The sequence below is a fragment of the Fistularia commersonii genome, chromosome 5 (assembly GCF_037954325.1).
Source record: "Fistularia commersonii isolate RoL2024-O1a breed Wild chromosome 5, RoL_Fcom_v1.0, whole genome shotgun sequence".
NCBI classification, from domain to species: domain Eukaryota; kingdom Metazoa; phylum Chordata; class Actinopteri; order Syngnathiformes; family Fistulariidae; genus Fistularia; species Fistularia commersonii.
This window is the reverse complement of record NC_141288.1, coordinates 3,359,819-3,387,570: the sequence shown is the minus strand read 5'-3', so window position 1 is coordinate 3,387,570 and position 27,752 is coordinate 3,359,819. Positions and strand designations below refer to the sequence as shown.

Here is a 27,752-nt window from a genome sequence, read left to right as displayed (position 1 = left end):
TCAGTTTATTTCCAGCCTCCCCTCCCTGTGAAATGTTGTCACTGCCAATATTATATTGTAAAACAACAATAATAGAAGGAACACCAAACCTTTACGGGTCCATACCTGACACTCACACGCACATGCACGCACACACACACACACACACATGCCTTTTCTGATTTGCCCTTTTTCATGTTTTGATCTGTGATTGAGAGGTACATTGCTTTCTGCTGCCACCCAGTGGCCAAAGCTGTTACTGCACCAAGGATCAGTATTAGCAGTAATGCTAATTTTCACACATTGTCATCTGCAGGAATGAGAAATACCCAATACCAATGATCTGTAAGTAATTTCTGGCTGTAATATTAGGCAATTTTTGCCAGTTTAGTTCGTTTTTCATGTCATGTTTTCTTTTGGGTAATTTCTTGCTGTAGCTTCCCAAATTTATTTCTAATGTAATAACGAAATGAGAACCGAGGTGGATCTTGTCTTATTTCAAATATGGTCTAATCCCTGTGATCGAAAACTGGGTTATTTTATGTGACCTGATCTTTACTTGACCTTCCAGGAGAGGGCAGCAGATGCAGGGTACTCCTCACTTTCTCAAAACAACAAATCAATTTTATTGATCTTTTCATGTCGATTGAGACATTCTCAGAACCTACTTCATTTCAAATTTAAGTGTTATTTCCTTCCCCGAAAGCACTTACTGCTCTTGTTGTTACTATAATTGTGACTAATAGAACTACTAGTACCAGTGCTACTCCTTGTGTCACTGTTACCATCATCATTATACTTTTGAGGACTTGAAACAGGTAAGAATAATGTAAAATTTATATCTGGACAGGTCTATATAGAATTGTCAAAATTTAGAAATATTTTCTGTTTTTTTTTTTTTTTTTGTCTTTTTATAAATTGACATAATATTTTTTTAATTATGAGAAAATAGCTCTCATGTGAAAAGTCAAGATATTGCCATAGGATAAAATAGCTATATTATTTTCATTATTTTTATTTTTATTTATGGATGATATATTAATTCAGAAACAGTTTGATTTTCTTTCCTCTGGATATTAACTTGATCATATCCAAGATAATAAAATATTTGTGTGCAAAGTGGCCTGAAATTAACTAAAAATTAGAAGAGAAACTGAATGTATTTTAAATAAAAAGGAATCACCTGGAATCTAATCTGGCCTATAGGTCATGATGACTGTTTTGACATTAAAACACAAAACAGTAGGAAGTGATGAAAGCTATTCCTTGGATATCACCAGGTAAAGGTCATTGCAGATGTTTTCAGTTGAGCGTAAATATTAATTTATCAATTTCATTCTTGAATCCCATATTAAAACAGATACATTAAAAATCTGTCTTATCTTTGATGTTGTTTTTGCACCCGACTTTATTCGCATTTCTATTTTTATTATCTTGTATATGATTATCAGGTATGTATCAGGTTATGTAATATACTTGTTTTTCTTTTTTTTCCCTCTAAAATTCAAACAGGAAGAACCCACCGGCTCGCGCTCATCTGTTCATCCAATCACGTCCCTCGGCGGTCACATGACACACCAGCTGGCGCGGACGTCTCGCTAATTATTTCGTTTTTCAAGCTGTGAAATTAGCTTATGGTTCGTTGTATGAGCGGTACGTTGGTCTAAATGAAAATATCACACAAAAAAATTATATCACGAAGGAGTGGGTAGAATTTAACAAATTTTTTTTTCGCTCAAGCTGGCGCCATATCGACGCTAGCCGTATTTCCAAGCGGTTGAAGGGGAACGTTAGCTCCGTGCTAACTAGCTAAAAACTAGCCGGATACTACACTGCTGCTTCTAGAAGATTCTGTATCACAAAATAATCGTTTTCCACGGAGTGACCAAAAGTACTCGGTCATTTTGCAAACACCGACGGACAGAGCCTGGACGTCGGAGTTGACCTGAGTGGAAACCGGAGAAGGAGAAGGAGACAGGTGAATCAGATCCAGCGTTTCTTTTCCGGTTTTATGTTTGGCCTCATTCCATCTGTGTCTTTGGGGGACTTTAAGAAATATAGGTACAAAACGAGGCTAAAATCTTTCACCAATAGTATAAATAAACCCGTCTGAGCTTTTTCACCCCTCTCGTAAAAAAAGTCAATTTAAATGCCTGGTGTTTCTAAAGCTAAGCAGCTTAAATGCTGTAGGACATGCCGAGAATCTGCGAGAAATTATTTAAATTTATTTTGTATTTTTAACGACCAGAAAAATACAAAATAAATTAAGATATTCATCCATACTATAACAATAATAATATTTATAATATTGATGCATTTTATTTTAAGGCTCCTTTCTTGACACCGAAGGACACTGTACAGAAATGCATATACAAAGACTACACCTTTGTAACTAGCGAGTAATCGGTGAGAGCTTTTTGAAATTTTTGAAATGTTTCCTTTAATTGAAACGGTTTAAATATAGAAACTAGTGAGCTATCAGGAAATTCAAACAAATAGAAATAAAGTTTAATGGGTTGCTCATGTATGATATAAGCATAAGGACAGGAGAAACGATTGGACAATTTGTCTTTAACAGCAGTCATAACCATCCAGTGCAATCATATATTAATGTGCAATCATATATTAACGTTAGAATTAAGAGTACTTCATATCCATATTCAGTGGTACTATTTATACTGACATGTTGTGTTGAGTCATTTTCTTTCTATTCTGGTTAATCTTTGATTCGGTGTGTGGGGGGGGGTGCAGCCAAGCAACTTAAAATTTCCTCTGCAACAGGAAGTAACATAACTTCATGGACATGCCACAGAACCCTTGTGTGTGTGTGTGTGTGTGTGTGTGTGTGTGTGTGTGTGTGTGTGTGTGTGTGTGTGTGTGTGTGTGTGTGTGTGATGAAGGTAAAGTATGATGGGCATGATTTTCTTTTTGTCTGCTGAAACAAAAAGTCAAGCAAGTATTTCTTTCTCCATGCCATAAGAATGCTCCTCCTTTTTTTTTTTCTTTTTAACCATATGCAAACCCACTGCATGAAGAGTCATGTAATGCAGACCCATTGCATTGTTGTCACACCTGCATCTCGTGCTCGGTTACATCCAGGAGTTGTGATTGGCCAGGTTGTGGGACAAAACTTACTAAATGTTGAATTCTGTCGAAACTACCAGGCAGGAGGCCCGGAGGGAAACCAAAGAGGAGATTTATGAGTGAAGTGAAAGAGGATGCAAAGAGTGGGGTTAGATGGAGGCAGATGATTCGCTGTGACGACCACTACGGGAAACTGGTCAAAGTAATGAAGAAGACGTCACTAGTCCTTTGGCCAACAGTCTAAGAGAAATGGAGGACCCACATACAGTAGACCATTTGCTTTGGCGCCCCTTAAAAACCTTGCTCTGGCACTGTTTTTCCAACACTGCAATGCAAGTTTAACGCAAACATTTTCAATCCTATACTTATTTCTGTAATAAGCTTAAATCTTCATCAGTATATAATTTGATTTTAAATCTGACGGCAGGGTAAGTGGTGGCCGTAAATGCACCCCCCTCCACCAGCCCTTCACCTGCTCCGCGTGTATTATCAATTCTTAATTGACATGCAACTTGTGTCCCTTTTGGCTGCAGGCGCCGCCCACTCACTTGCTGACTCACTGCGAAACCCTCGGAAGCTTGCCAGAAGTGAAACTAGTGAATTTCTCCATGTTGTCATGCTGTTGATCGGCGTCATGCAAAAAGGGCTTTTATTTGCAGCACCCCCCCGCATCTCAACCAACATTTATGTATACACGCACACACACACACATTTTCTGCAACAGATTGGTTTCTTGCGAAAGTTGAAACTGAGAACTTGCTTGTTAATGTCTAGCCTTCACGTCTCATCTGCATATTTTGTTTCCCACTCATTTCGGATGAGTATGACTACACTTTGATTCAAAACTAATCGCTGTCTTTGACCCTCAAGTCATTTTATTCACCCATCATCCAAATAAGGGGACAGTGGGTTTATAATAGGTACATCTTGCAATTTAGGTATTTGCTTTTCCACTGACTAACCCACCCCCGGACCTCTGTGCTGTCACATAGTGCTGTTGGGCATGGGGTTTGGGGCAAAACATCCTCAAAGAGGTTCATGTTAGCAGGCAATGTTGTAACTAGTTGCAACTTCTTACAGTTTCCCCGAGGGCCACATCAGCATGGTCTTTGCCTTCAAGGGGCTGGTATGCATTTACACACTGTGAATGTGAAATTTATATGTAAGCCATCTAAATCAATCAATCCATCTTCAGGTCAAGGGGGTAGCAGCCTGTGACGAGAGGTTCAGACTTCCATCGTCCCGGCTACAGCTCTTCCGGGGGAATACAGAGGCGTCCCCAGGGCAGCCGAGGGTCTTGAGTCTTCCCCTGGGCTTGCTTCCAAGAGGGACTTGCCTGGAACACCTCACCAGTCCATTAGTGTTTTTGTGATGGGACCTTTTTGCTTTGGGTGACCCTATGAGGGCCATAAAGCCCCAAGAAACTGACCCCCCAAAACTGACATTTTGAAAAGTATACCTGGCTTGGGCAGTCCTGCTCACACACCTTCAGCAGGCGCTGCTTCACAACTGTGCCCTCTGGAAAAAAAAAACTTTCAGGCTTCGCTAAGTATTTTCAGCAACAATACAGTTAACTTTCACTGCTGCTTCATTTTTGGCTGTAGCTCTTAAACTCACGTAATCCAAATCCAGCCTGCCACATAGCATTTATGCGGCCTGCAGGCCTAAACTACTCCAGTTTCTCAATTTGCTGCAAAGTCATTCACTTCTGTTCTTGTCATTGACTGACTTTGTTTCCATTTGCTGCCAGTAGTAGGTGCAAAAAGTCCACATAGAAACACAAGTCATTGGGGTCAGAATCAAGTGTAATTGGTTGAGAACTTGGAATTTATTGCCCCTATCGGTAAACTGCAATTTGACCTCCTGATATTTCTGCTTGTCTTTGGTTGGATTTTTGAATTTCTCCAAATGAAATTTGTTGGGAAATTAAAGTCCTCTTATGGGTACAGTGGGTTTATTTGATCATATTGCAATAGCCAATACCATTAGAATGTACAAAATGGATACTTCTTCGGACAAGTCGACCTCAACTAGAGTGATGTAAAAGGTTTAAAGACCTCAGAAATTTACATCCTCCTATGACTGCCCAGTAGTACAAGAGGTCCTTTTTGTGAATCATGCATGGCATAATTATTCTCTATTTGCAAAAAGACATATTGACAGGCTTTCATCAGGAAAGATCCTGGTTTAGTCCTGATGCTTCCTCTGTCATTATTGAACTAAATGTAGTGAGTTTACTTTGAAAAAGGTAAATCTAGATATTGGTTGACTATGTATTTTAACTAAATTAAAATAGGTGGTTCAAAAATATAAAATAGGGCATTTAGTTAACATTGTAGTTGTTGACATTAATTAACCTCTTGGAACTTCAACTGATGCATGTGTTTGCAGGAGTTGTAATGTGACGTAGGATTTCAAAAGCCATTCAGATTCTCCAAAGCTGAACTGAGCTTCCAACCAGCATGTTTAACCAGTCAGTAAATAAACTTGGGACAAAGACGCAGGGAAACGTAAAGATCGCGGAGTCAAGTCAGTCTGCTCACCGGCTGTCGGCAGGCCAACGCAGTCAGACCTCGAACCCACAGAGCAGCAGCACTTCCTGCAACGTCACCTCTGGTAACCAACAAGTATACTCTTTTACAGTAAGTTCAGCCCCCTTTTTGCCCACAGTGCACCAGAGTGCTGCTTGCCTGTGAGGTGTGGACTTCTAAGAAGCCAGACTGGGCTCCCCCTCCTCAGATGGAGGCTCACAAGCTGCCGGGACCTGGTGGTAGGAGGATGGCCTGTGCCGGCCCTCCATAAAGTAGTACAATAAATAACTAAGTTAGTAAAATGCTGCGAAGCGATGGCTAATTTAGCTTGACTCGCTTTAAACGTTCATTTGTTCAAAGTTGATCGACACAATTTATAAATCCATCTTCTCCTGCTTCTCTGGGGTCAGGTCGTGGGGGCAGCAGCCGGAGCAGTGAAGCCCAGACCTTCCTCTCCCCGCCACATGGTCCAGCTGCTCTGGGGGGAACCCGAGGCGTTCCCAGGGTCTCTCCAGCGTGACCTGGGTCTTCCCTGTGGTCTCCTCCCAGATGGACATGCCCGGAATACCTCCCCCGGGAGGCGTCCAGGAGGCAGCCTGACCAGGTGACCGAGTCACCTTGTCTGGCCGCTCCGACGTCCTCCCGGATTACCGAACTTCTCACCCCATCTCTAAGGGAGAGTCCGGCCACCCTGCGGAGGAAACTCCACTTGTATCCATGATCTCGTTCTTTCAGTCACTACCCACAACTCCTGACCAAAGGTGAGGACGGGAACGCAGATCAACCGGTAAATTGAGAGCTTCGCTTTGCAAACAGCAAAACTTTCTCTGCTAACAGTTAAGACAATTCATATTTCATTATATTTCTTATTCTTCCTCCTTTCTACTATTATCTATTACTGTTATGTTTTTTACTTGGAACTCTGGCACAACAATTTCCTTCGGGATTAATAAAGTTGTTATCATCATCTCTCAAAATCAGACAATATTCTTTGTGTCACCAAAAGTTTAGAAGATCTAGATTGTTCATATTTGACAGAAACAAACCGCAGTGTTTATTCTGCTTTCTTACATATGCAAAATTGGATTATTTATCAAAATGAACTTGAGATAAACATCTCACTTCCAGTGGCCGAACCTGATCGGATAAACTGTTGCTTCTGCTCGCTGATGTTAAACAAGCGTCAAGATGGCTGCATATATTATATCACATATTGGTGTCAAATGCAAAAGCAGCGCACTATCGTGTGCAACTCACAAAGTGCAGGTGCAGAGATGAGTGCAAATGAAGTGGCAGTAAGAAGGAAAATGTGCAGAAAGAAAAATGAGTCGGGTAGAACGAATTCTCAAAGATTCTCAAATACATTTTAAATTCTGTTTTTAACTAAAGTCCTTGATTGGTACGAATTTGCTGTCAAAGTTTAAAGGAAGTTATTTATCAGATCAGAAATGAGAATTCCACAGCTCCGGATCTAAATTCATCCGGTAATAATGATCTTTGTTGTTTTATCTCGGCCATGAATGTGGACGGAAATGAAACGACAGGTGAAGTTTAAGTTTCATTTACTTTAATCAGATTTTAAGTGCCAATCAATAAATACATAATAAATATTCATTAAAAAACTTAAATACAAATAAATACAGAAGTGAACAAAATGTCATTTAAATATAAAAAAGAGCACCAGTCAAAAATGCTGTGGGGGAAAATCTTCATTGTTTGACATAATCTGTTAAACAAACCGTTAACATTATAGTAACATCAGTACCATCATCATCAGCAGTTTGTTGAGCCATGACAAAGCAATTAAAACAAATAGTAAAAAAAAACACATTTAATCACACCATTGCTTATGTGCTTTAAATAAATTACAATTAAAAGAATGCAATAAAATAAACATATTTCCCCAGTATAAGGTGGAAAAAAAAGGCAAGTTTGGATTTAATTAGGAATTCGCATATAAAAGATAAGGTTCATACAGTTTAAATATCTCAGTCATTGATTATCAAAAGACTGTGAAAAGTGACTTTCAGGTGACAGTTTGAGGAATCCTAACTTGACATTGAGGCACACAAGGTTTTCAGTTAGATTACCAGATCATTAACAGGTGATGGAAAATAATTGAGTAAAGATAAAATATTAAAATTCAAGACTTTCAGTTATTCATCCATTTAACATCAGCATTCATGAAAGTATTTCCTTTGGAATTAAATCAATTTGCAATTTATTATTGTATTGATTTGTGAATTATTCATTTCTATTTCTTCAGTTTTCAGTAAATACCATAAGAGACTGTAACTTCGTGCAAATTATCAGGTCATTTTCACTAGATTTCCCTGTCTTTTTTTTCTTTTTTTTTCCAAAACAGTTTTGGAGCATTAAAGAATTCATGCAACATTAAAAGGTAGATTCCTCTATGTCTTAAAGTGATCATTTTCCGTATATGTTATTGATTTATTACAAAGTTTATCATCTTTATATTTATCTTCATAGTCTTATTATTGTTGCATTACTGTGACAAACAAATTTTCCCTATGTGGATTGATAAAGTCTTATCTAGACTTACTGAAATAAGAGAGAGAAATATGAAAACGTATTTTGAAAAGGCAGAATAAGCAAAGAAAGCAATATGAGAAGTTTCTGGCAAACAGTAGACAGAAAAATTGTCTTTTATATGTATATATAAGTGCATATAAAATCCCAAATAACACATCATAGCAAACAGTATTTGTTACTTATTTGTATCCACCCCACTTAAGGTTATATCACGAGAGCAAGTTTTGTATCAATTATGAACCCTGTTGTAATGAATCTTCTCTAACAGATTTAAATTTTGAAGCTGAAGCAGTTTTAAATTTTGAACACTAAACATTCTGGAATATATATATATATGGAGATTTAACAAAACAACAATATTACTTGGTATTACTTTATTAAATAGAATTTGTACGTAGGTTTTTATTTTATTATATTCAAATATTTGTTAAGATCTCCTCAATTCTCAGTTTTTTTTCTTGTATTTTTTTTTTTTTTAAGAAAAAAAATACTCCACACCTGTTGCCTTGTGATGGACTGTCAAGTTTTTTTTCCCCCCATCTTAGGACCTCGGCTTCAATTTCATCTTCAGTGTTTGACGCCGTTTTCGTCTTTGTCCCAGCTTGATGTGTCCCAATGAGCTCGCCATCTCGTACAGCCATGGAAGCTCCCACAAGAATTTGCTCTGGATGACCGTGTTATCCATCTGGAGGAGGGAGGTTAAAGTTAAAAAAAATGCTAGATTTAAAGCATCTACCTGCTTTAGAAATTACTTTTGTCTTACTTTGGACCAAACATCAGTCCTACTCTTGACCCCTCATCAGTTGTACTTTAGACCCAACATCAGTCCTATTTTAAACCTCTCATCAGTCTTACTTTGGACCAAACATCAGTTCTACTGTTGGTCCATCATCGGTCTTACTTTAGATTCCTCATCAGTCGTACTTTAGACCCAACATCAGTCCTATTTTAGACCACTCATCAGTCTTACTTTGGACCAAACATTAATCCCACCGTTGACCCCTAATCAGTCTTAATTTGGACCAAACATCAGTCCTACTGCTGGTCCGTCATCAGTCCTACCTTAGATTCCTCATTAGTCGTACTTTAGACCCAACATCAGTCCTATTTTAGACCACTGATCAGTACTACTTTAGATCCAACATCAGTTCTACTGTGGACCCAACATTAGTCCCACTTTAGGCCCCTCATCAGTTGTACTTTGGACCAGACATCAGTGCTTCCTTCAACCCTCCCACAGTGTAAGTGTGTGTACCTGAATGTACTTGAGGTTTTGGATTCCCTGGAGAAGCATATCCTGCTCCTTGTAATAGTGTTTCCTCAACTCCTGAATCCTATTCAGGATGTAGGTGAGTGAGCTCCTGACATCGCTTTCTTTCTTTGTCCCGTCAAGGTTACTGGTCACCGCCACGGCGGGTTTTTTCTCATCCACCGTGGGGCTGGAAGTTGGGAGTTGTGCTAACATGTTGTCGAGGATCTTCTCACAGGTCTCCAGAACACCACTCAGAAACAGCTTTTTATCCTGAATGGGGAGGAGAAACACTCAGGTTCAGTATTTAATCTCTGAAAGATTTGAATTAAAGGACAAAGTGATTTGAACAGAACGCCAACATCTGTGAAACATTAATATTAGGTTTTAAATTTTGTTGCTGAGAATATTATGACCTCTCACATTTTGATCTGTATACGCTACGTATTCTAGTAGAATTCCGCCTTTCAGTCAATTCTATTTCGGAGTTAGGTGATGCGGATTGGATTTCCTGGTCCAATCTTCTAGGTTGTGGGTACAGAGCGCGATTGTTAGATTCCTTCTTTGCTGGAATCTGGTTTGTCCCTCAGTTAGTTGGATAGAGATTAAATGCAATTCACTCTTGTGTGTCTCCTAGATTTCCTAATTGTGATTGGACTAAACAGATGAAGTCTACATGCAACTTTAGCCCAGTGTCTGTTAACTTCTGGTCGCTGTTAAAAACTTAGCTTCAATACTGCAACTCTTACTGCATGTTTGGCCGCTGTTGAACATTTCTACTAACATTGAACCCCTGCTTAATAGTTTTAATAGCCAATGTCGTTTAATTGGAAATGTGCAAAGCTTTTAACCATTTAAATTTATTTCAACGCGAATGCGACGACATTTATCTATGGTGTCGATAAAATGCATAGTGGCGTAGCTGTTCAAATACCACGCTGTCTTTATCTTTTGACTGTCAGTAACCTTCTGACATCCTCTCAGCTTGTGGAAAATCTGTAGGGGAAGGAAGTCCAGAGCGACCTCAGCCGTGGAACTCCCCCCCCAAACACACACACGTAGAGCTCGCAGAAAAACATTTTCGAGACCCCCGCACCTGTACTAGGCTCGGTTAAAGCTGCTCAAATACCGCACATGGCTGTTTTCTTTCCACTTGGTAACCCCGGACTGGTTTGCCAGTCGATCGCTAACTAGATCTACCGGACGTTTAATAATCGCAATTTGTCATTTCATTACCTCCACTTGTCCAACCAGTAGCTCCCTGGAGAAGACAGGCTTTCCGTCAAAGCGCTTACTGTTGGGGATTTTCTGTGAAAAGACAAGTCAAGCGTTGAGACGAATGAATTCGACCCGTTTCAAACATCAGGTTTCACCCGGACGTGAATGTTGGACTGCCTGTTTCGGAATCCATAAGAAATTCGTCATGAAACCACCGCCAACCACTACTGTGTGGGTACGTCAATGGAAATGGAATTTATCGAAGTGAAAATGGAGAAATGGAAGGGCCACGTTTTCTGCGGCTGAATTGAAAATTTGTCTTTTCCTTCCACCTGCCCCCTTCAGGGGTCGCCGTAGCGATCTCTGTATCCTCGCACCGAATTAACTTCATGTCCTGCCACTGAATTGAAAACGAGAGGAGCAAATGTTTGATTCTTCACGTTTGACTCGGAACTACCTGCAGTTTTTACGACTCATTCTATTCCTCTTCAACCTTGATAAGAATTTTTTTTTCTCCCAGATTATTTGGGGATTTCCGGCAACATTTAGTTTCTGTATTTGTATGCAAACTCAAAGCTAATTTAACGCTGATTTTGTTTTAAGGCCAACTTTGGGTCACTTCACGTGGTTCGCCGTTTCTATAAATTGTGACAAACATGCACATGGATATTCACACACACAGCAAAAACACCACCAGCTTTGCGGTCCCGAAAGGGGAGTGCAGGTATGCGTGCATTTCTGTCGTCTGCATATCTTTGTGGTATAAAAGAGGAAGCAGACGGCGAGCGTGTGATGCGACGCGCAGTACTCACGTAGATTTGCAGGAGGTTCTGGATGGTTCTGTTCATCTTCAGGGGGATGTTGGACCCTCTGACCTGACACGTGCACAACCACAGGCATAGAAACACCACCGCTTTCACCTTGGCGACCATCGTCCAGCCTCTGTCGTAGCTGTAGTCGACTGCGGAGTCAACAGTTGTCTGCTTCTGATAAGTGTTGGGAGGTTCGTCCAATCTCCTGAGCAGCCAGTGATGATCTGCTGTCTCTGTCTTGATGGAAGCTTATATTTGTGTCTGAGGACAAGGGTTGAGACACTTGCGAAGCAGCGATGATCTAGGTGTGAAAATGTGGTTGTGTTGTTTCCTTTAAACAGAAAAGTTCACAGAAGCGAGATGAGGGGTCTTCCACCTAGTAATGGGCCGCCTCCCCGTTTTCTTCAAGAACCACCAGAAGGTTCTGCAGGCAGGATCGGCTCTTCATTAACGCGCAAAACCATTAATTAAAAGTTCCACAGTAACACTTTGGTTTTGGCCGTGACCACGAAAACTAGGAAGTGTTTTTAGTTCTGCGCAAAGACTGAAAAAAAATTATTGTTGGTAAAGGGTTTCAAAGAATAAGTCTTCTGAAGAGAAGGAGTTTTGTAATATCGAAGTTCTTTTAATTGCGCCTGAAACCGTCCAGGTGATCCAAGAATAAATATAGGTACCGACGTCATGAAAAACATAGTACCATGAGATTATAACTGTTGTGCTAAAGGTACAAAAGTAAAACAAAAACTACAACAATGCAATGAAATGATTGTCAGAATAATGAGACAGGTGTCCTAATATTACAGGAATTAATTAGTGCGCTAATATTTCCAGAGTAAACTTGTAGCATTATGTTAAAAAGGGGAGGTGGTTCTACGTGGTGATGCTGTGAGACTAAATTCTTTCTGCTTCAAACAAGATTTATGAGGAAACTCCCCTTAATTTGATGTGAGGAAGGGGTTAATAAACGGGGGGATACAGCCTTTTTGAACCACCCGAGTCGGGATGAATGCGGAGGGTTGCGTAAGGCTTAAAACCTGTGCCAAAAGTAGATACGCAAAGAACAAGACCGGGTTAATAAATGGGGGAATTATAATCTGGTCGGAAGTCAGCGGAGATCCTGTCGGTTCTCGGGAAGATGCTCACTGGTCATCTGGAAATAATCAGATCCAAATCACCCATCACTCCCACCGGGGGTTCCTCAGTTCACTTTCAAAGGTGTCTGTTTTTCTGTTTGTCTTTATCCTATGCGGCCGCAAGATCGGGATAGGATTTATGGATGCAGTGAACGTGGACGTAAAGTTAGTCGGTGTGAAAGGAGAGAAGGGCATGTAGAGAATTGGCTGAAATGGAGGATGACGATTTGTTGCGGCGACCCCTGCGGCGAGCAGCCGAAAGGAAAAGAAGAAGCGACGTATTGTAGTTGTGGGGAAAAAAAAATGAAGAACTACCAATTCTCATGTTGTCAAGAAACTGAAACAGTGGTGTGATTTGGACTGATTGGGACACCGAGCAGACGCGATGAGATTTGCAGCCGCGTGAAGGGTCACTCTAGGAAATTTGTCAGTCCTGTTTGGGGCCTCTAACGAACTATTATTTTGCACGGGCAGACTCACAGCTGGGAGTCGTAAGGAAATCGTAAGGTGGCAGCGCACTCCCGTCATCTCAGCCGTCGAGTTTGAGCTGGTGGTCTTAAGTCTCAGCGCGGCCGTGGCTCAGTCTTTCCCTCGTCTTAGGGTTTCCGACGTCATCCTTGTCGAAATCTTCGCGTCGCTGCAGCTTCTTCAGTTCTGAACGGAAGAAGCCTCTCGGATGAGGGGGGGAATCTCTGCAAGTGAAGAAATTCAAGTCCAGTCGCCACGACAAGAAGATTTCGACAAGAATTCACCATGACTTGTATGACTGAGAACCTCTGCAGATGTTTGATATTATCGCAAGTCTTAGCATTTCAACGCCCTAAAGACTGACTCAACAACCAATAGATGAGTTCCGACAAAACTAGAAAAAAGGGAACCGTGTAGACAAACTATCTAATGACGATGGGAGCGGGCGGTGGAGCTGTGGGCGGAACAGCCCAGCTTGGACCATGTCGAAAAAGGAAAAGGACTCCATAATAATAATACATTTTATTTAAGACACCTTATTGTTGATGGAGTTATTTCACTTTATTTTTTATCATTTTAATTTTGCATATTTATAGATGCTCATCTGCTCTTGGTTGCTATGCTGCCCCTTGCACCCTCCGATTGTCCCTCGGGGACAAATAGTTTCTATGATTCTGATTATTGGACTGGAATCGCAGAGGTTCTGCAGAAACCCGGTGTAAACATCGCATGGTGGCAAAAGAATTACTGAAATAATCAAGTTGTAGTTTCCACAAGTCTTTTTTTCTTCAAAATTGTAAGACTACACTAAGATTTAAGACACTAAAAACTAGTTTTAAGATGTGAGCCGGTGTGAGTTGATAGTTTTAAACGCGTCTTTTCAAAATATTAAGTTTTAAGTCTTTAGTTTAAACCATAAGCGGGTGGGAGGTGTCGAAGGGATGAAGCCAGCATTCTCTGCCAAGGTGTGAAGAGCAGCATTCAGTAAAAGTCCCCCTATTGGGTTTAAAAGAAACAGGTGAAATGCTTCTTGTCAGTGACTCACAAGGTTACTTGAGAAACGCAAAACATCTTTTGCACCTATTGTTGCTGCAGGACCTCCAGTGAGGTAACACTCTTACCCAGCTCACTGAGAAGAGGAAAATACTCCAGACCTGAAAGTAAAAGTAGAGTTTGTTTCAGAGAAAGAGTTTTACTGTAAATGAAAACAACTTGATGCATGTCCAGAAAACACAGAACTACAACACCTTTGAAACTTTTGGCAATGAAGTCTAACAACCGAGAGGTAATAAATATAATGGACTTTATATTTACTAACTTCATGCTAATATCAAACTTCTAAGACTATCTCATATGTGACTCATAGAGCAACTCAAAGTTTGACATGTTTTGTTGTTTGGCATCTCCAGATGCTACGGCTAACGCTTGCAGCTTCTCCAGGCTAACGCGGGAGCACGAGGTGGTTTTGGCCGTCGGACAGTTGATCGGCCGCAGATTTGTGAAATCTGCCGCATGGATGACTGTTCGTAGAGAAGATGGACCGGGATCACCAGCCGGTAAACCTAAGATCACCTTCTCAGAGAGCTGTCCAGGCACATTGAGGTGGCGTCATCGGTGAGAAACCCCTCTGAATGTCAGTCCCCGCTCCCAAAACACCTCGTCCGTCACCGGTGACAACTGTTTATGATTCTGAACAACTGCAACACGTCAAGATAGACGACTTTGACTACATGTAGTTTGTGACCTCCTCGCACATGACATGTTTTGGTCGTGCCGAAGGGGGACATGTTATGAGGACGTTTCCTCGCAGGGCCAGCGCGGCTCTGATGAAATGCAGCTACCTTTAACCGATTTACCATCGTTTTAATCAATATCTCAGGTCAGGTCTTTTGGTCCAAGTACGGTCAACAGTGTAGTTTTTTTCTGGAACGGTTCGCATCAGCTGGCACAGTCGCTTTAGCCTTAAGCTAAAGCCTCAGGGCTTTGTCCATCTGGCCAGCAGAACAGGCACATTAAGAGTGCAATTTGTTCAGAATGGCTCGGACCCAAAAGAACCGTCTCTGCACGGCCTGCTGACGGAGCCGAGCGCATTCTTGTCTGTTATAAATCCCTAAATTGTAAACAAGTGTCCTTCCCGTATTTTTAAAGAGTCTAGGTGACTTGCTAATTTTTTTTTTCCAGCCTCCTAACGGATGTTTTTAACCTCTTTGGCAACACTTTCTCTGGTGTCAAATGCAAACGTCAAATACCAACTTTTCCACTTTGCAGTCGAGGAAGCGAACCTTGCGATTTATTTAACTCAGAGGCCCAGATCAGATTCTGGGCCTAAACTGGACGCTGTGGCCTTGTGGAACTGCAACGTGAAGTTCGCCTTCCACGAAGCTACAGGGAGTTTGAACAAGTTTTTCATGTTATGGGGTCTGCAGGGAGGACAGCTAGATCCAACAACAATCCTTGTCTTTATTTAATGCTTGTTAATGTGTCTCCACATGTAAAATTTATGTTTTTCTGAAATATTTGCTTCTTCCTTCGGGAGTCGGCACATTGAATCAGCTTCCTCCATCTAGTTTTGATACTTGTCACTGATGTTGGACACTAAACTCAAATTGACTCTCCCTTATAAGTCAGAACACCTTCATTACACACACCCTCATTACATTTTACTGTGATCATTTATTAATTCCTGTTTTGATCATTCTTTTTTTTAGTATTTTTAAAGGCAGTTGTTTATTTTTCGGGGCAGGCGATGGACATATTTCATTCAGATTTCCAGAAAGGTTTCTCCATCTTTAAGTTTTAACTACATGCAGTGTTTTTCCATGATGAAGAGGAAACAAAATCAGCATTCCTTCAGTATAAATAAATCAGTATAAATAAGCCGTGAATGAACAGGAATGAATGAGAAGTTTTTCAGGTGTTTTCCTGCTGATTGTCCAGTTATTTCTGGCCAATTTATTTCAAGTGTGAATGATAAGAAATTCAGTGAACTTCCTGGAGGAAGATCACATTAGCAGGTTAGACAGGAAAGGGAGATTTGCTTTTTTTTCCCCACCAAGTGAAACTGGTTTTTGAAACTGCAATGGATTTTATCAAATTATTTTCTAAATTTATTGGGCCAAAGAGTCGAAAGAACATCCCCTGGGATGTGACAGGAAATGTTGGTTTAAGTAACATTAATAGAAAAAATACAATTGAACTGTAAATCCAGATGAATGAGAACAGGGAATATTTGCAAAAGGTTGAATCGAAGAAGGTAAAAAGTATTGATCCGCACCAATATCATGTATTTGAATTTTTTTTTTTTTTAATCGATCCTATATTACATTTTTCCTAGCGTCCTTTAAGGTGAGATGATTCATTGTTTCTAACCTTCGACCTGGCCGGCCCCTGACGCCGGTGATTTCCTTCGAGGGGAAGCCCCGGGTCGTTCCAACCTCGTCACGCCAAGCTGTCAGATATCCCGCTGTAACTATCGGAAAAGGGAAAAGGAGAAGTTATAACACGAAGTCCAGATTCCATGGTTGAGCATTTTCTTACAGAAAGAGTTTTAGACAGATGAGGTGCGGTGAAACCTTCAGATGTTGAACTGAAACAACGGGTTGGTTTCACCAAGACGTGCTGGAGAAGTTTTTTCATTGTTTATCTGCATACGGGACAATATTTAATTTCTTCATTTGTCACGTGTATATTTGTGTTACGTTTCCGTCGTTCATTGACGCTAAAAAGGCGCTTTTCCTCCTTTAATTTTTTCTTTTGTAGTTCCGATTGATTAGTAATTCTTCTTTTATTTTTTCTTAAACCTAAGTTCTTCATATTATCTGACAAACGAACGTGATAGCTTAGAGAAAAAATCTCGAGCCTTGCTGAATGTGTTGCGGTCCCTTTCTTTTCCTGAGCTGCGGCGAGCCGGCGGTAACTTAATCACAAATATCACGTCACTTTTTTTTTTTTCATTTTCAGATACGCGTGTGTGCTCCCGCGCAGTGGAGAAAACAATTCCATCCCCTTTTTCAACTCCTTCCATTTTGTAATAGCAAATTAAAATTACATTTAAAAAAAAAAAAAAAAAATTGAATTAAAAAAAAAATATATATATATATATATATATATATATACCTGAAAAATAAAAAAAATGTAATTGTAATTTTTTTTCTTACCCTTTAATGCTTGGTCATCCCTGCAACTTTCTTTAAATCCCCCCAAAAAAAAAAAAAAAAACAATCCTGATGGGTAATAAGATTTTTTTTTTTTTTTTCACCTCCAAGGAACAGAATGCAAAGAGTATCAGCCAAAATGAATATTAGCATCATAATGCATTTTAAATCCAGTCCACGGGTCGCCAGGCTTCTGTCTCCTTTGTTTTAGTATGAAGGAAGTAAACAGGTAAGTTATGAAAATCTTTATATGTAATGAACTGTAATGACGAATTAATATTAAAAAAGAAATTACACCCTAGAAATATTGTTGAGTTAAAAGAGAAAATCTTGTCACTTTGGGAAAATTTGCCATTAGAATTTATTAGAAAATTGATTGGTAGCATGTATAAGAGGAGGTATAATGTTTACAAGGCTAATGGTGGCTATTCTAGTTAAATCAATCTTTTTAATTTTGCCCTTTTTTTTGCTATTGTTATCGCGTCTTTTATGGAAATAAGAAAAGAAAAGATGGTTTTAAAAATGTCACTCAACGTTTTTTCATCAAAAAATCATTTTGTTTCAAATTTTGAAGCAAAAAATACATTGCAAAGTTACTTTTTCATTTTTTTCCATTCTGTTTTTTTTTTTTTTAATTTAACTCCCTATATAAAACCCCCAAATGCATGTGAGAAAAAAACACACGGGCCGCATTAACACAAAGATTTGATATCAGGTAGGGGGCCACAAAACATTGGCCCAAGGGCTGCAATTGGCCCGCGGGCCACGAGCATTAGAGGCAACCTTGGCAAATTCACCAACAAGAAATGTGCAAAAACTGTATTATATTGATACAGTTGCATTATTATTATTATTTATGGTGAATGGGGAATGACTCCTGGACTCCTGAATAAGGAGTGAATTGTGAAACCTCTGCTCTGTGATCGGACCTGCAAAGAGTTCACCTGTGGACGTTTTCATGGTTGAGCTTTCAAGGTTCCTTCTCTCCATATGGTGTTCTGGATCGGGTTCTGGTCCTGGATCTGGTTCCGTCCGTTGCCCAGTGATGTCATTCCCTGAATTATCGACAGCATAATGCCCCTTCAGCGCCGTCCCCTTTCATGGACTCCAACCCGTGGTCTCCAGCGTCCATTAGATAGCCTCGCCGTCGCCCTCTTGTGAGCGAGATGTAACAGTCACAGAGTTAGCGTTCGCTAGCAGCCGCGTAAAGAAACATAAACTAACAAGTGTCCGCGGTCAAAATCAAGCAAATAATCCCAGGGTTCGGAAACTCCCCGAATTAGTCCTTCATCCCTGGATCATCTCGTGGTGTGGAGACAATTTGCTGTCAGCCCATCAGACAGAAGTCACGCCGGCCTGCAACCAACAATATCCAAAACTTGATAAAAGCTAACTATGTGGGAGACTTTCTTCCAAAAAAAAAAAAAAAAAATTACTCAAAATGTTTGACCTTCGCCTCTTAGATAAGTCCTCTCGACCTCCGACTCGTTACAGCTCAAATTCATTATTCAATATTTTTTTAATTTATTTTCCTTTGGCTTCATGTTTAATAATTACATCTCTTCTATTAGAATATCTGAGCCGCTACACAACAAACGAAACCAGCCTGATGGAGCGAAACTTGAAGATCTAAAGCATTAAACTGTCTGTGGGCAACAGTCGATTCTATATGGATGAAATTGAAACCGAGTTCAGGTTGAAACTGATTGTTAAAAAGAAAAAAAAAAAAATGTAAAAAACCAAAAACAACCTTTTCCTGCTGCTGATTTTAGATTTTATTCAAACAAACCCAAATACAAAATAAACAAGGAGGAGAAATAAGTTAAGTTAAATTAATCATTTGTAAATTCCTTAAATTATCACAATAAATAAACCATGAGTGATGTGCTGGGTTGGGTAAAAGCCCTGGAGAAAATCGTTAAATAATAAATATGTGAAGCAGGTAAAGGTAAAAGCTCTTTGCCGAGAAACACATCAGGTCTTGTCGTCGTGGTAACTGACGTCTGCGCCGTCTCACTCCTGGGAGTTGGAGTGAGCGGAGCTACAGCGGTTGAAGACCATGGACGCCACCTGGAAGACCTCCTTGAACTGGGCCAGCACTCTCTTCTGGGTGAGGGGATCGTCCACCTGCAGGCAGGCAGCAGGTCTGTGTTACAGCTTAGCTTAGCTTAGCTTAGCTTAGCACAAACGCTAGAGGCGGGGAAAGTGGTAGCTGGGCCGTGCTGTCGAGCTAACGTTTATTTAATGCACCCTTTGTCTGGTAGAAAGGGACCAATATTCCAACATTTTTACTCTAAAATTTTCATTGCTTTCATTGAAAATGCCTCCATTAACCTTGTCAAAATGTTTTAATAAGAATTTAGTAGAATTATTTTGATATATTTGCCGAGCTCTAAATCGGCGGACGTCAGAAAAAGAAAAAATAAAGCGTAACAGATAAACTGACCGACTGGATTACTTGGAGTTGTTTAGAACGTAAGAACCCCGGCGTTACCTGGATTTGGCTCAGCTTGGCATAAAAGTCTTCCTTCTTTTGGAGCTTGTCGGTCAGATGCCCTTTCAGCTCCTGCATCTTCCGCTGCAGCTCCTCCACGGCCGAAACCAGTTCGGTGTCATCCAGCAAGGACGAGATCCTGGGCTCGTCATGTTGCAAGATGCTGGAGAAGACGCGCATGTAGATGTCCAGAGTGGCGCTCATCAGCTTCATGTCATCCTGTCTCTGTGGGTGAGAGTTTGGGAGCATGCCGGGGTCAGTGGTTCCCACAAAGGTACCGTGACTTAGCCGCCGGCTAGTCCCTTTTCCGGCCGTCTGTCCGGCAACAGTCACTTTCCAGTTTCTTGCCTCGTACCATCTAATTCGTGCTTATTTCCTCGACCCTTGTACCTTTGTTGCCTGCTTTTGTAGTGCCGTTGTTTTTTAACCCCTAGACTTGGGGTCTCGGACTCGCGGGCCAATTGCGGCCCTCGGAACAATATTTTGTGGCCTGATGCCTGAAATCAAATCTTTGTGTTATTGCGGCCCATGCGTTTTTTTCTCACATGCGTTTGGGGGTTTTATAGTGTGAGTTTAAAAAAAAAAAAAAAAAAAAAAACAGGCATGGAAAAAATGAAAAAGTAACTTTGCAATGTATTTTTTGCCTCAAAATTCAAAAACAAAATGATTTTTTTGATGGAAAAAACATCTGGTGAAATTTTTAAAACGATCTTTTCTTATTTCTATAAAAAAACAATTGCAAAAAAAAAAAACGGGCAGAATTTAAAAGATCGATTAAACAACCAGAATAGCCACCATTAGCCTTGTAAACATTATACCTCCTCTTATACATGCTACCAATCAATTTTCTAATAAATTCTAGTGGCAAATTTTCCCACAGTGACATTGGTCTTCTCTTTAACTCAACAATATTTTTAGGGTGTAATTTCATTTTTAATATTAATTCGTCATGTATTTTTTAGAGGAACAGTTCATTACATAGAAGATTTTTATAGTTTACCTGTTTACTTCCTTTACACTAAAACAAAGGAAATTTTTGGGCTTAGTGTTACTCCTAGTTAATGATTTTATTGTTCCGGCCCCCCTTTATATATTTCTGTGTTTGTTTCTTGCCGCTGTGTCGTGGAGCAGTCGGAGAGTGTGTGTTTGTGTGAAAGTGTGTTACCTGGCAGGACGTGTTGATGCTCTTGACGATTGACTTGAAGAGAAGATGTTCGCCGATATGCGGCTTGCTCAGTCCCTGAAACACAGACAAACTCTTTGTCGGAACTCATTTTTGGCCGCTGTTATGATGCAAAAAAAGTCTCTACTACCTCCGTCTAAATTAGAATAAAATCGAATATCATGGTTTGAATTGGAATAGAAGATTTGGATTGTTATTATGGTTAAGGTCATTTCACACACACTTTCCCCTGTTTTCATTGAATACGAAACGGGCGGAACGCGATCGAAGTGCGCTCTGGATTTTTCCGATTTTCTTCCCATTTGTTCGAAGCACTTTGGGTCATTTACTCCTCGGACAGTTTTTTTTTCCGCTATTTACACCTGAATTGCCAGTGGACCCTGTCAAAGTCCTGGTATTTACGGAAAAAGGTAAATCTAGAAGCATCTGCTTGAGCAGATACAACAGTCATCGATATTTCTAATATAGTCTGATTTGCAGTGAACAAGAAGTCTGTGGTCTCTGAAGACTTTTTTAATCGTCCTCTGGTGTTTTTAAGAGTCTCTGATCGCTGATAAGTTCAGTGATCGCATGATAGTCTTTGGCTTGTACAGTAAAGCGCCAGGAAAAGATATCTTACGTTATCGCACACGATCAGTGACAGTTTTGGCAAGGAAGGTAAACTAACCACATGAAGGTTTCAGCTTCTATTCGTTTCACCCGAGGATCAATTTAAGAGTGGTTTATCGGTTTTTATCAGTATTTCATCACCCCCGGCGTTCGGTTTCATTCACTTATTTATTCATACATTTTGGATTCTGCAGAATCACAGATAGTCTCCTGTTGTTTCAGTCAAAGTGAAACCAGGTCAAGCTACAGAGAGCGTCTGTGATTTCATTCGCCGGCTGATTGAGCCCAATGACTGCAACCGACAGACAGAGCAATATTACAGCAATAATATGAAATAAAAAATAAAACCCCGCTGTCGGTACTGGATGGAGAAGATGTCCCTGTTGAAAAAGCCCTGAGCGTTCCTATAACAAAACGTCGGTTAAATCTGAAAACATCTGCCGGGGATCCGGTGTGGATCCCTGCGGGACGCCAGAACTCACCAGACGTACGGCGACGTACTCGTGGGTTTTCTGCAGGTTAGGATCGACGAACTGGAACGGAAGTCCAGCGGCCAGCAGAGACGCCAGGAGGACCAGCAGACAGACGGCGCCGCAGTGGGACAACATGACGAGGAGAATGAAGCGCGTCCTCAGAGAGATGCCGAGAAGGTGGAGACCTGACGATGTGTCGAGTCACTGATGCTCTGAAGGGTGACCCGGGTCTGTATATATATACATCTGAATCCCCGTCTGTTGCGTATGTGTGTGTGTGTGTGTGTGTGTGTGTGCGTGCACATTCATGCACCCCTGTGGTCTGTGGGCTTCCAGCATCAGCAGCGTTTTAGACTAACCTTCCTCTAAAAATGACTGTGCTGCTGCTAAAGGTGCACGCATAGGAGACTCCCCCGGTTGGGTTTCCATTCACTCCTGTCCACCAAGAGCTTGTGAGGAGAATCCCTGGTCAGAGTGGTTTCGTCAGAGCACGGAGCTGCCTGGAACTACGGCACGACGCTCGCTGCGAAACTGACGCAGATGCAAACCCCGATACCACGCCGCAAGAAAAATGTCCTGTATTCAAAAAAAAGAGAATAATATCGTTTTACGCTTAGATGGAAGAGCTTGTTTTGAAAAAATGGTCGGCGGAATGTTACGCGAGAGTATCGGGGATGAAATTCAAATTCGGCAAATCTTAGCGTCGTTGTTTATCCCTACCGACGCTCGGATTACCCCGAGCTGTTTCGTGTTAGCGTTGTTAAAATGTACAAATACAAGTGCGGCCTTCGGGTTGTTGCGTAGAATCCGTCATTTTACCAGAAAGCACAACGGGAGATTGTTTATTTGTTTTTTTTCTTTCCTTCATTTGAGTTTTCATTGGGTTTACATGGACTCAGCCAGACGAAGACGAACAGATTTTACATTTTTTGATTTTACGTTTGGTGAGAAGTCAACAATCTATTCATTCAGGATGGTGCCTATTGCAGTGAATATTTCAGTTCTCTCAAATCTTAATAAATAAACACTCTCCCTAAGAAAAACCCTCTTATTTATTATAGAAGTTGACTTCAAGCAGCCAAGAAGACTGGTTGTAGCAGCAGCCCGTCAATGACACACACACACACACACACACACACACATGTAAAACATTTTAGATGCAAAGACAGTGAGTGTCATTGCATTATTTTATCTGTGTGTTTGGCCTTGTGTCTGAGTGTGTGTCTGTGGGTTTGTGTCTTGAGTTTATGTGCGTGGGCTTTTTTTTTTTTTTTCTTGCAGATTTTTGCATCCAGTTTCAAATGCATGGCGTGGAGACCCATCAGTGGTCTCACTGTTTCGTATCTGCACGTTGACCTTATTTCTCTGCGTGCCCCCCTACACACACCCCTGTCAGAAACCGAATGGCGTTTTCTGTCTACACACTTTTATTTTTGCAAAAAAAAAAAACAAATAAATCACAACATAACATTCAACAGCATCTCATTATTGCTGGATAATCTATTCACTTTTTCTCCACCTGTTCTTGATATGAAGTGAAAAGGATCAATATGTGTAAACAAACTGCGGGCCGGGTCGGCAGGACGGGGCTCTGAAGCTAATCGCTAATTGCTAACAAATACAAATAATGCTCTGCAAGTGTCCATCCGGGACGGAGCGACGGAAGAGCGTCACCATCCGTGAGGATGTTCGAGATATCAAATCTTGAAAGGTTTTGTTATAATACAATATCGCGTGTCCGATGCCGCTGTAAAAAAACGACGTCCAAAAAAGCAAAACAGGCGGGAAACTGCTCCACTCGATGTTGCGCCGTTATTTGAAAAAGTCAATGCTGAGAAGAAAACAAGATATAGTCAAGATTTATTTTGATTAAAAAAAAAACAAAAAACAAGGCTGAGCTTAGTTTTTCACTTCCTGGTTTCATCTCATCTCTGCAGTGCTTTCCATCAGGGATTACGAACGTTCTGTTTTAGTTTTAAAAGTTTACGATCGCTCAATTTGTTTTGGTTTTTTTTCCGTGACCGGCTTGAATTTCCCGATCGTCTCGGGGTTCAGGATCCAAGACACAAAAGCGTCCGCGTTATTTCGGTGAAAACTCAGATCCTAAAGATGGAGGGGGTTCACTTGTTGCTTTTCCCTTTTCTAACATTTATTTCACCGCTTGCGAGCGAGGAAAAAACACTTTTGTAAAATGTTCAACGTCTCGCAGAAGATGTACAACGTTCTCTTCCCGCTGCTTTCCCTCTAAAATGTTCCCGTCTGTTCAGATTTTTTTTTTTTTAAGTGTCCCCAATGAACCAACGGCATAATAACAATACATCAGCTTTCTATAGCGCTTTTTTTTGGAAACACAAAGCAGCTTTACAGTGTGATGGAGACCAATTAAAATTAAATAAAAAGCGGTTGAAAGGACGGTTTAAACAGATTTCGAGCGGTGGTTTGAAGGTCGGTAAAGAGTTCCTGACGAGGCGACAAGGCCGAGGACGGCCGTGATGTGTTCTCTGCTTTCTGGGGGTCATTGCGATACAAACATATCCAGATGTCTGTGGAGGTTCTCAGTCCTCCAGGTCATCCTGGTGAATTCTTGTGGAAATCTGAAGTTAAATTTCATCACTTGAAGATGTTTCCCCCCCCGATCTGAGAGTCTTCTAAGTTATAATGGCTTGTCATGAAATCGGAAGAGTTGGGGATGTTCCGGGGTCATTATGCTAATGGCGGTGTCTTCGATAGGGACAAAGAAGCAACTTTTGGGGATCACCTGGATTGCAATGTGAAAATGTTAAGCTGCGGAAAGGATAGAAACCCGTTGGACGACAGACCGGGGGTCTGGTTCTGGTTGTTTGGAGGGTGCTTGGTCCACTGGAGATGCTACCACAGTAGTCAACGCTGGAGGTTATGAAGGCGTGAAGGAGTATTTTTGCTATAGAGTGGGAGATGGAGGCACTGAAAGAATGAAGTCCTGGTGATGTGGGATGTGAAGAAAGGTGATGTCCATTATGATGATGATCTGTTTTCTTGCTGTTTAGTTTCAAGATGTTTCAGGGTCAGTCGGGCAGATCAGCTTTATTGCCAATTTCTCCGCAAAGATGCACATAACATACACACTTTTTAATTCCTCTTCCCTCAGCCGCAGGGAATCTTCAAATCTTTGTACTTAAGACCTTAAAACACTTGATAACCTTGACAATTTATATTTTATTGTATTTCTTATTCTCCCTCCTTCCTACTATTATCTATTACTGTTATGTTTTCGCTTGAAACTCCGGCACGACAATTTCCTTCGTGAAAAATTAAGTTGTTCTCATCTCATCTCATCTCTCATAAAATTGGAGACGATGTTGACATAAAATGAACAAAATAATAGCGTGTCAATTAAACAATAAACATTAACCTATGACGTATGAAGTATAACGTGCACGTAGATGCAGGCTGATATTTGACAGCATGAGAGAGAAGCGGCAGAGTTCACATTTTCAGCAGCTCATAGAAAAAGACAAACACTACTTAGTTTCATTCTCGTTGGGTTTCCCTGCAGAACGTGAGCCGGTGATCCGACTTCTTCTTTTTTTTTTTTTTTTTTTCCCGAAGCTGTTCATTGTCGCAGACTTTTTGACGCGCAGGAGAAACCTCAGGTTTGCATTTTAGAATTTCCTACCCTTTTTTTTTTTTTTTTTTTTTTTCCTTCTACAGGAAATCCGCTGCAGGACAAAGAATGAACAATGTTTTAAACTGTAGTGCGTCTTTTTCAGGAAGAAGCCCCTTTCACACGCTAACCGAAATAGCCAGAACACTCCAAGTGTGTTGTCTCATCGGTTTCCATGGTTACGCTGGGCTTTTCAGAAGAACTTGGTAAACCGACAGAGGATCTGGGATATTCTCTCCTGGGATCGTGACATTTTCATCGCGCATCTGCAAACCGTCTCACGCGGATTTGTTTCTCTACATTTTTTTTTCAACGCTTTCACTCGGCGAGATCACACGCCGAGAAAAGACGGCAAAGCTAAAGTTTGTTCATTTAAAGTCCTATTGCTGACATTTTTTTGTTTTTTTGCATTTTCTTGAAGAAAATATATATGGGTCTAAAATGACCCATAACACCATAGATGTTACTATAGTAATTCATTTTAAAATGAAAAAAATAAATCAACAAATTCATTTCAGAGATGTGTTCTATGCCCCTTACCAATATTCTGGTAACACAACAGCCTTTAATTTATTTATATTGATCTCTAGAGGTTGATTTTTCCGTTTTTTATTGAAATCAAGAGTTTACTAATAACAATAAAAAGGCCCAGAGAACCACAATAAAAATTTTCAAACCCAATATTTTCATGGATAAGGAAGCCTAACGAGGTAACCAAGAGATGAGAAAAAGAATTGGAATATAAGTTTTTATTTTTAGTGTATTTTAAACCTGATTTAAGACACGGGTCGAAACCGACCCGTTAACACCGAGGATGCTACCAGAAAACTAACACAGGAGGAGGGTTAAAAGAAAAATGTAAAAAAAAAAAACCTGACTCCATCGTAAAGATCCATTGAGACTCCGAGTTCTCCGACCTTTTCTAATTTTTATTTTATGATTCTCAGATGGCGACGGGATGCGAAAATGAAGAACCGTTCTCTGACTAAAGGCCAAACCAGTGTGAATGGGAAAACCCTCCAGGCTGTTTCTGGTCCCGGCGAAGCCACCTCTGCCCACAGTGATGATTCAGGTTTTTCAGTGTCGTTTCCACCTGCCGCGATGACGCGTCCACGCCAAGATGGCCAACGTCTCCGCTTGTGGTGGCGGCGTTTTTCGGTCCCTACTCCCCCCCCCCCCCCTCCTCCCTCCCCGCGCGCACGCTCAACCGCAACACTCATGCTCCTTCCGACCGAAGCGCCGTTTCTTTGCAACATGGAAAAAAATTGAAAGTGTTTTTCGATCCACCTGTGCGGCGTCGTGGCTCTCGGCCGTCCCGAATCGGAAACGGACAGACGAGGTTTTTTCCCCACCCCGTCTGGGTGTGCACAGTTTTTGTGGAACGTCGGATCATTCGGGGTGTGATTCATCAGCAGAGACGACGCATCGCGGCGGATTTGAGATCGCCAGATGCGACTGCGGGCCAATATAAGGACATAATAGTAGTAATATAGTAATACAGAGAAATATGATGAGAAATATGTCCGTCTATTACAGTGATCCCTCACTGTAACGCGGTTTACTTTTCACAGTTTCGCTATTTCATGGATTTGCATCGTGTTCTGCATTCTGATTGGCTAAAAAGTCACTCCGCTTCTTCTCTACCTGTGCGTCAATAACGTTGCAGTTTAATATGTACACGTACATAAAACAGCTTGCCAAATTTACATTACGTACGTGCAAATTCTCTTGCAATTTCGAGTTTCTCTTTAAAACCCATAATGTTGACAAAACGCTCTGGATCGACAAAAGGGCCCCGAAAGGCAGCGGAAGATGCTATCTATCGCAGATAAAGTTAAACTTCTGGACATGCTAAGGGAAGCTAAAAGCTATGCGGCTGTAGGTCGGCATTACGGAATTAATAAATCTTCCCTTCGTTCCACAAAGAAGGAAGAAAAAAACATAAGGACGACAGCAGCAATGTATAATAGAGTATTTAATCGGATAATAATTGTAAAAAAAAATAAAGGTTTCTACTTCACGGATTTTGCCTATCACGGCCTATCAAGCCCCGCGGAAAACAAGCGCATACTCTACATAGAAAGCACTTTTTTGTAACTTTCAGTTCACACATGCAGCGCAACCTTGGTGAAATCTGACCACTGAATTTAACCCGCCATGGATGAACGT

General features: G+C 40.8%; 2 protein-coding genes across 2 annotated transcripts in view; both read right to left on the bottom strand.

Annotated features, from left to right (window-relative positions):
* lsm8 (LSM8 homolog, U6 small nuclear RNA associated) overlaps nt 1-27,752 on the bottom strand; it is a 216,426-nt gene that overhangs the window by 135,074 nt on the left and 53,600 nt on the right. The gene's annotated exons all lie outside the window — the stretch shown is intronic.
* Nucleotides 8,086-11,627, bottom strand: ifng1 (interferon gamma 1). Its single transcript, XM_086146125.1, has 4 exons — nt 11,427-11,627; nt 10,633-10,704; nt 9,403-9,669; nt 8,086-8,832 (listed from the first exon to the last, which is right to left on the bottom strand). Exons 1-4 carry the CDS (start codon nt 11,544-11,546, stop codon nt 8,689-8,691), a joined length of 603 nt encoding a protein of 200 aa, XP_086002251.1. The 5' UTR covers nt 11,547-11,627; the 3' UTR covers nt 8,086-8,688.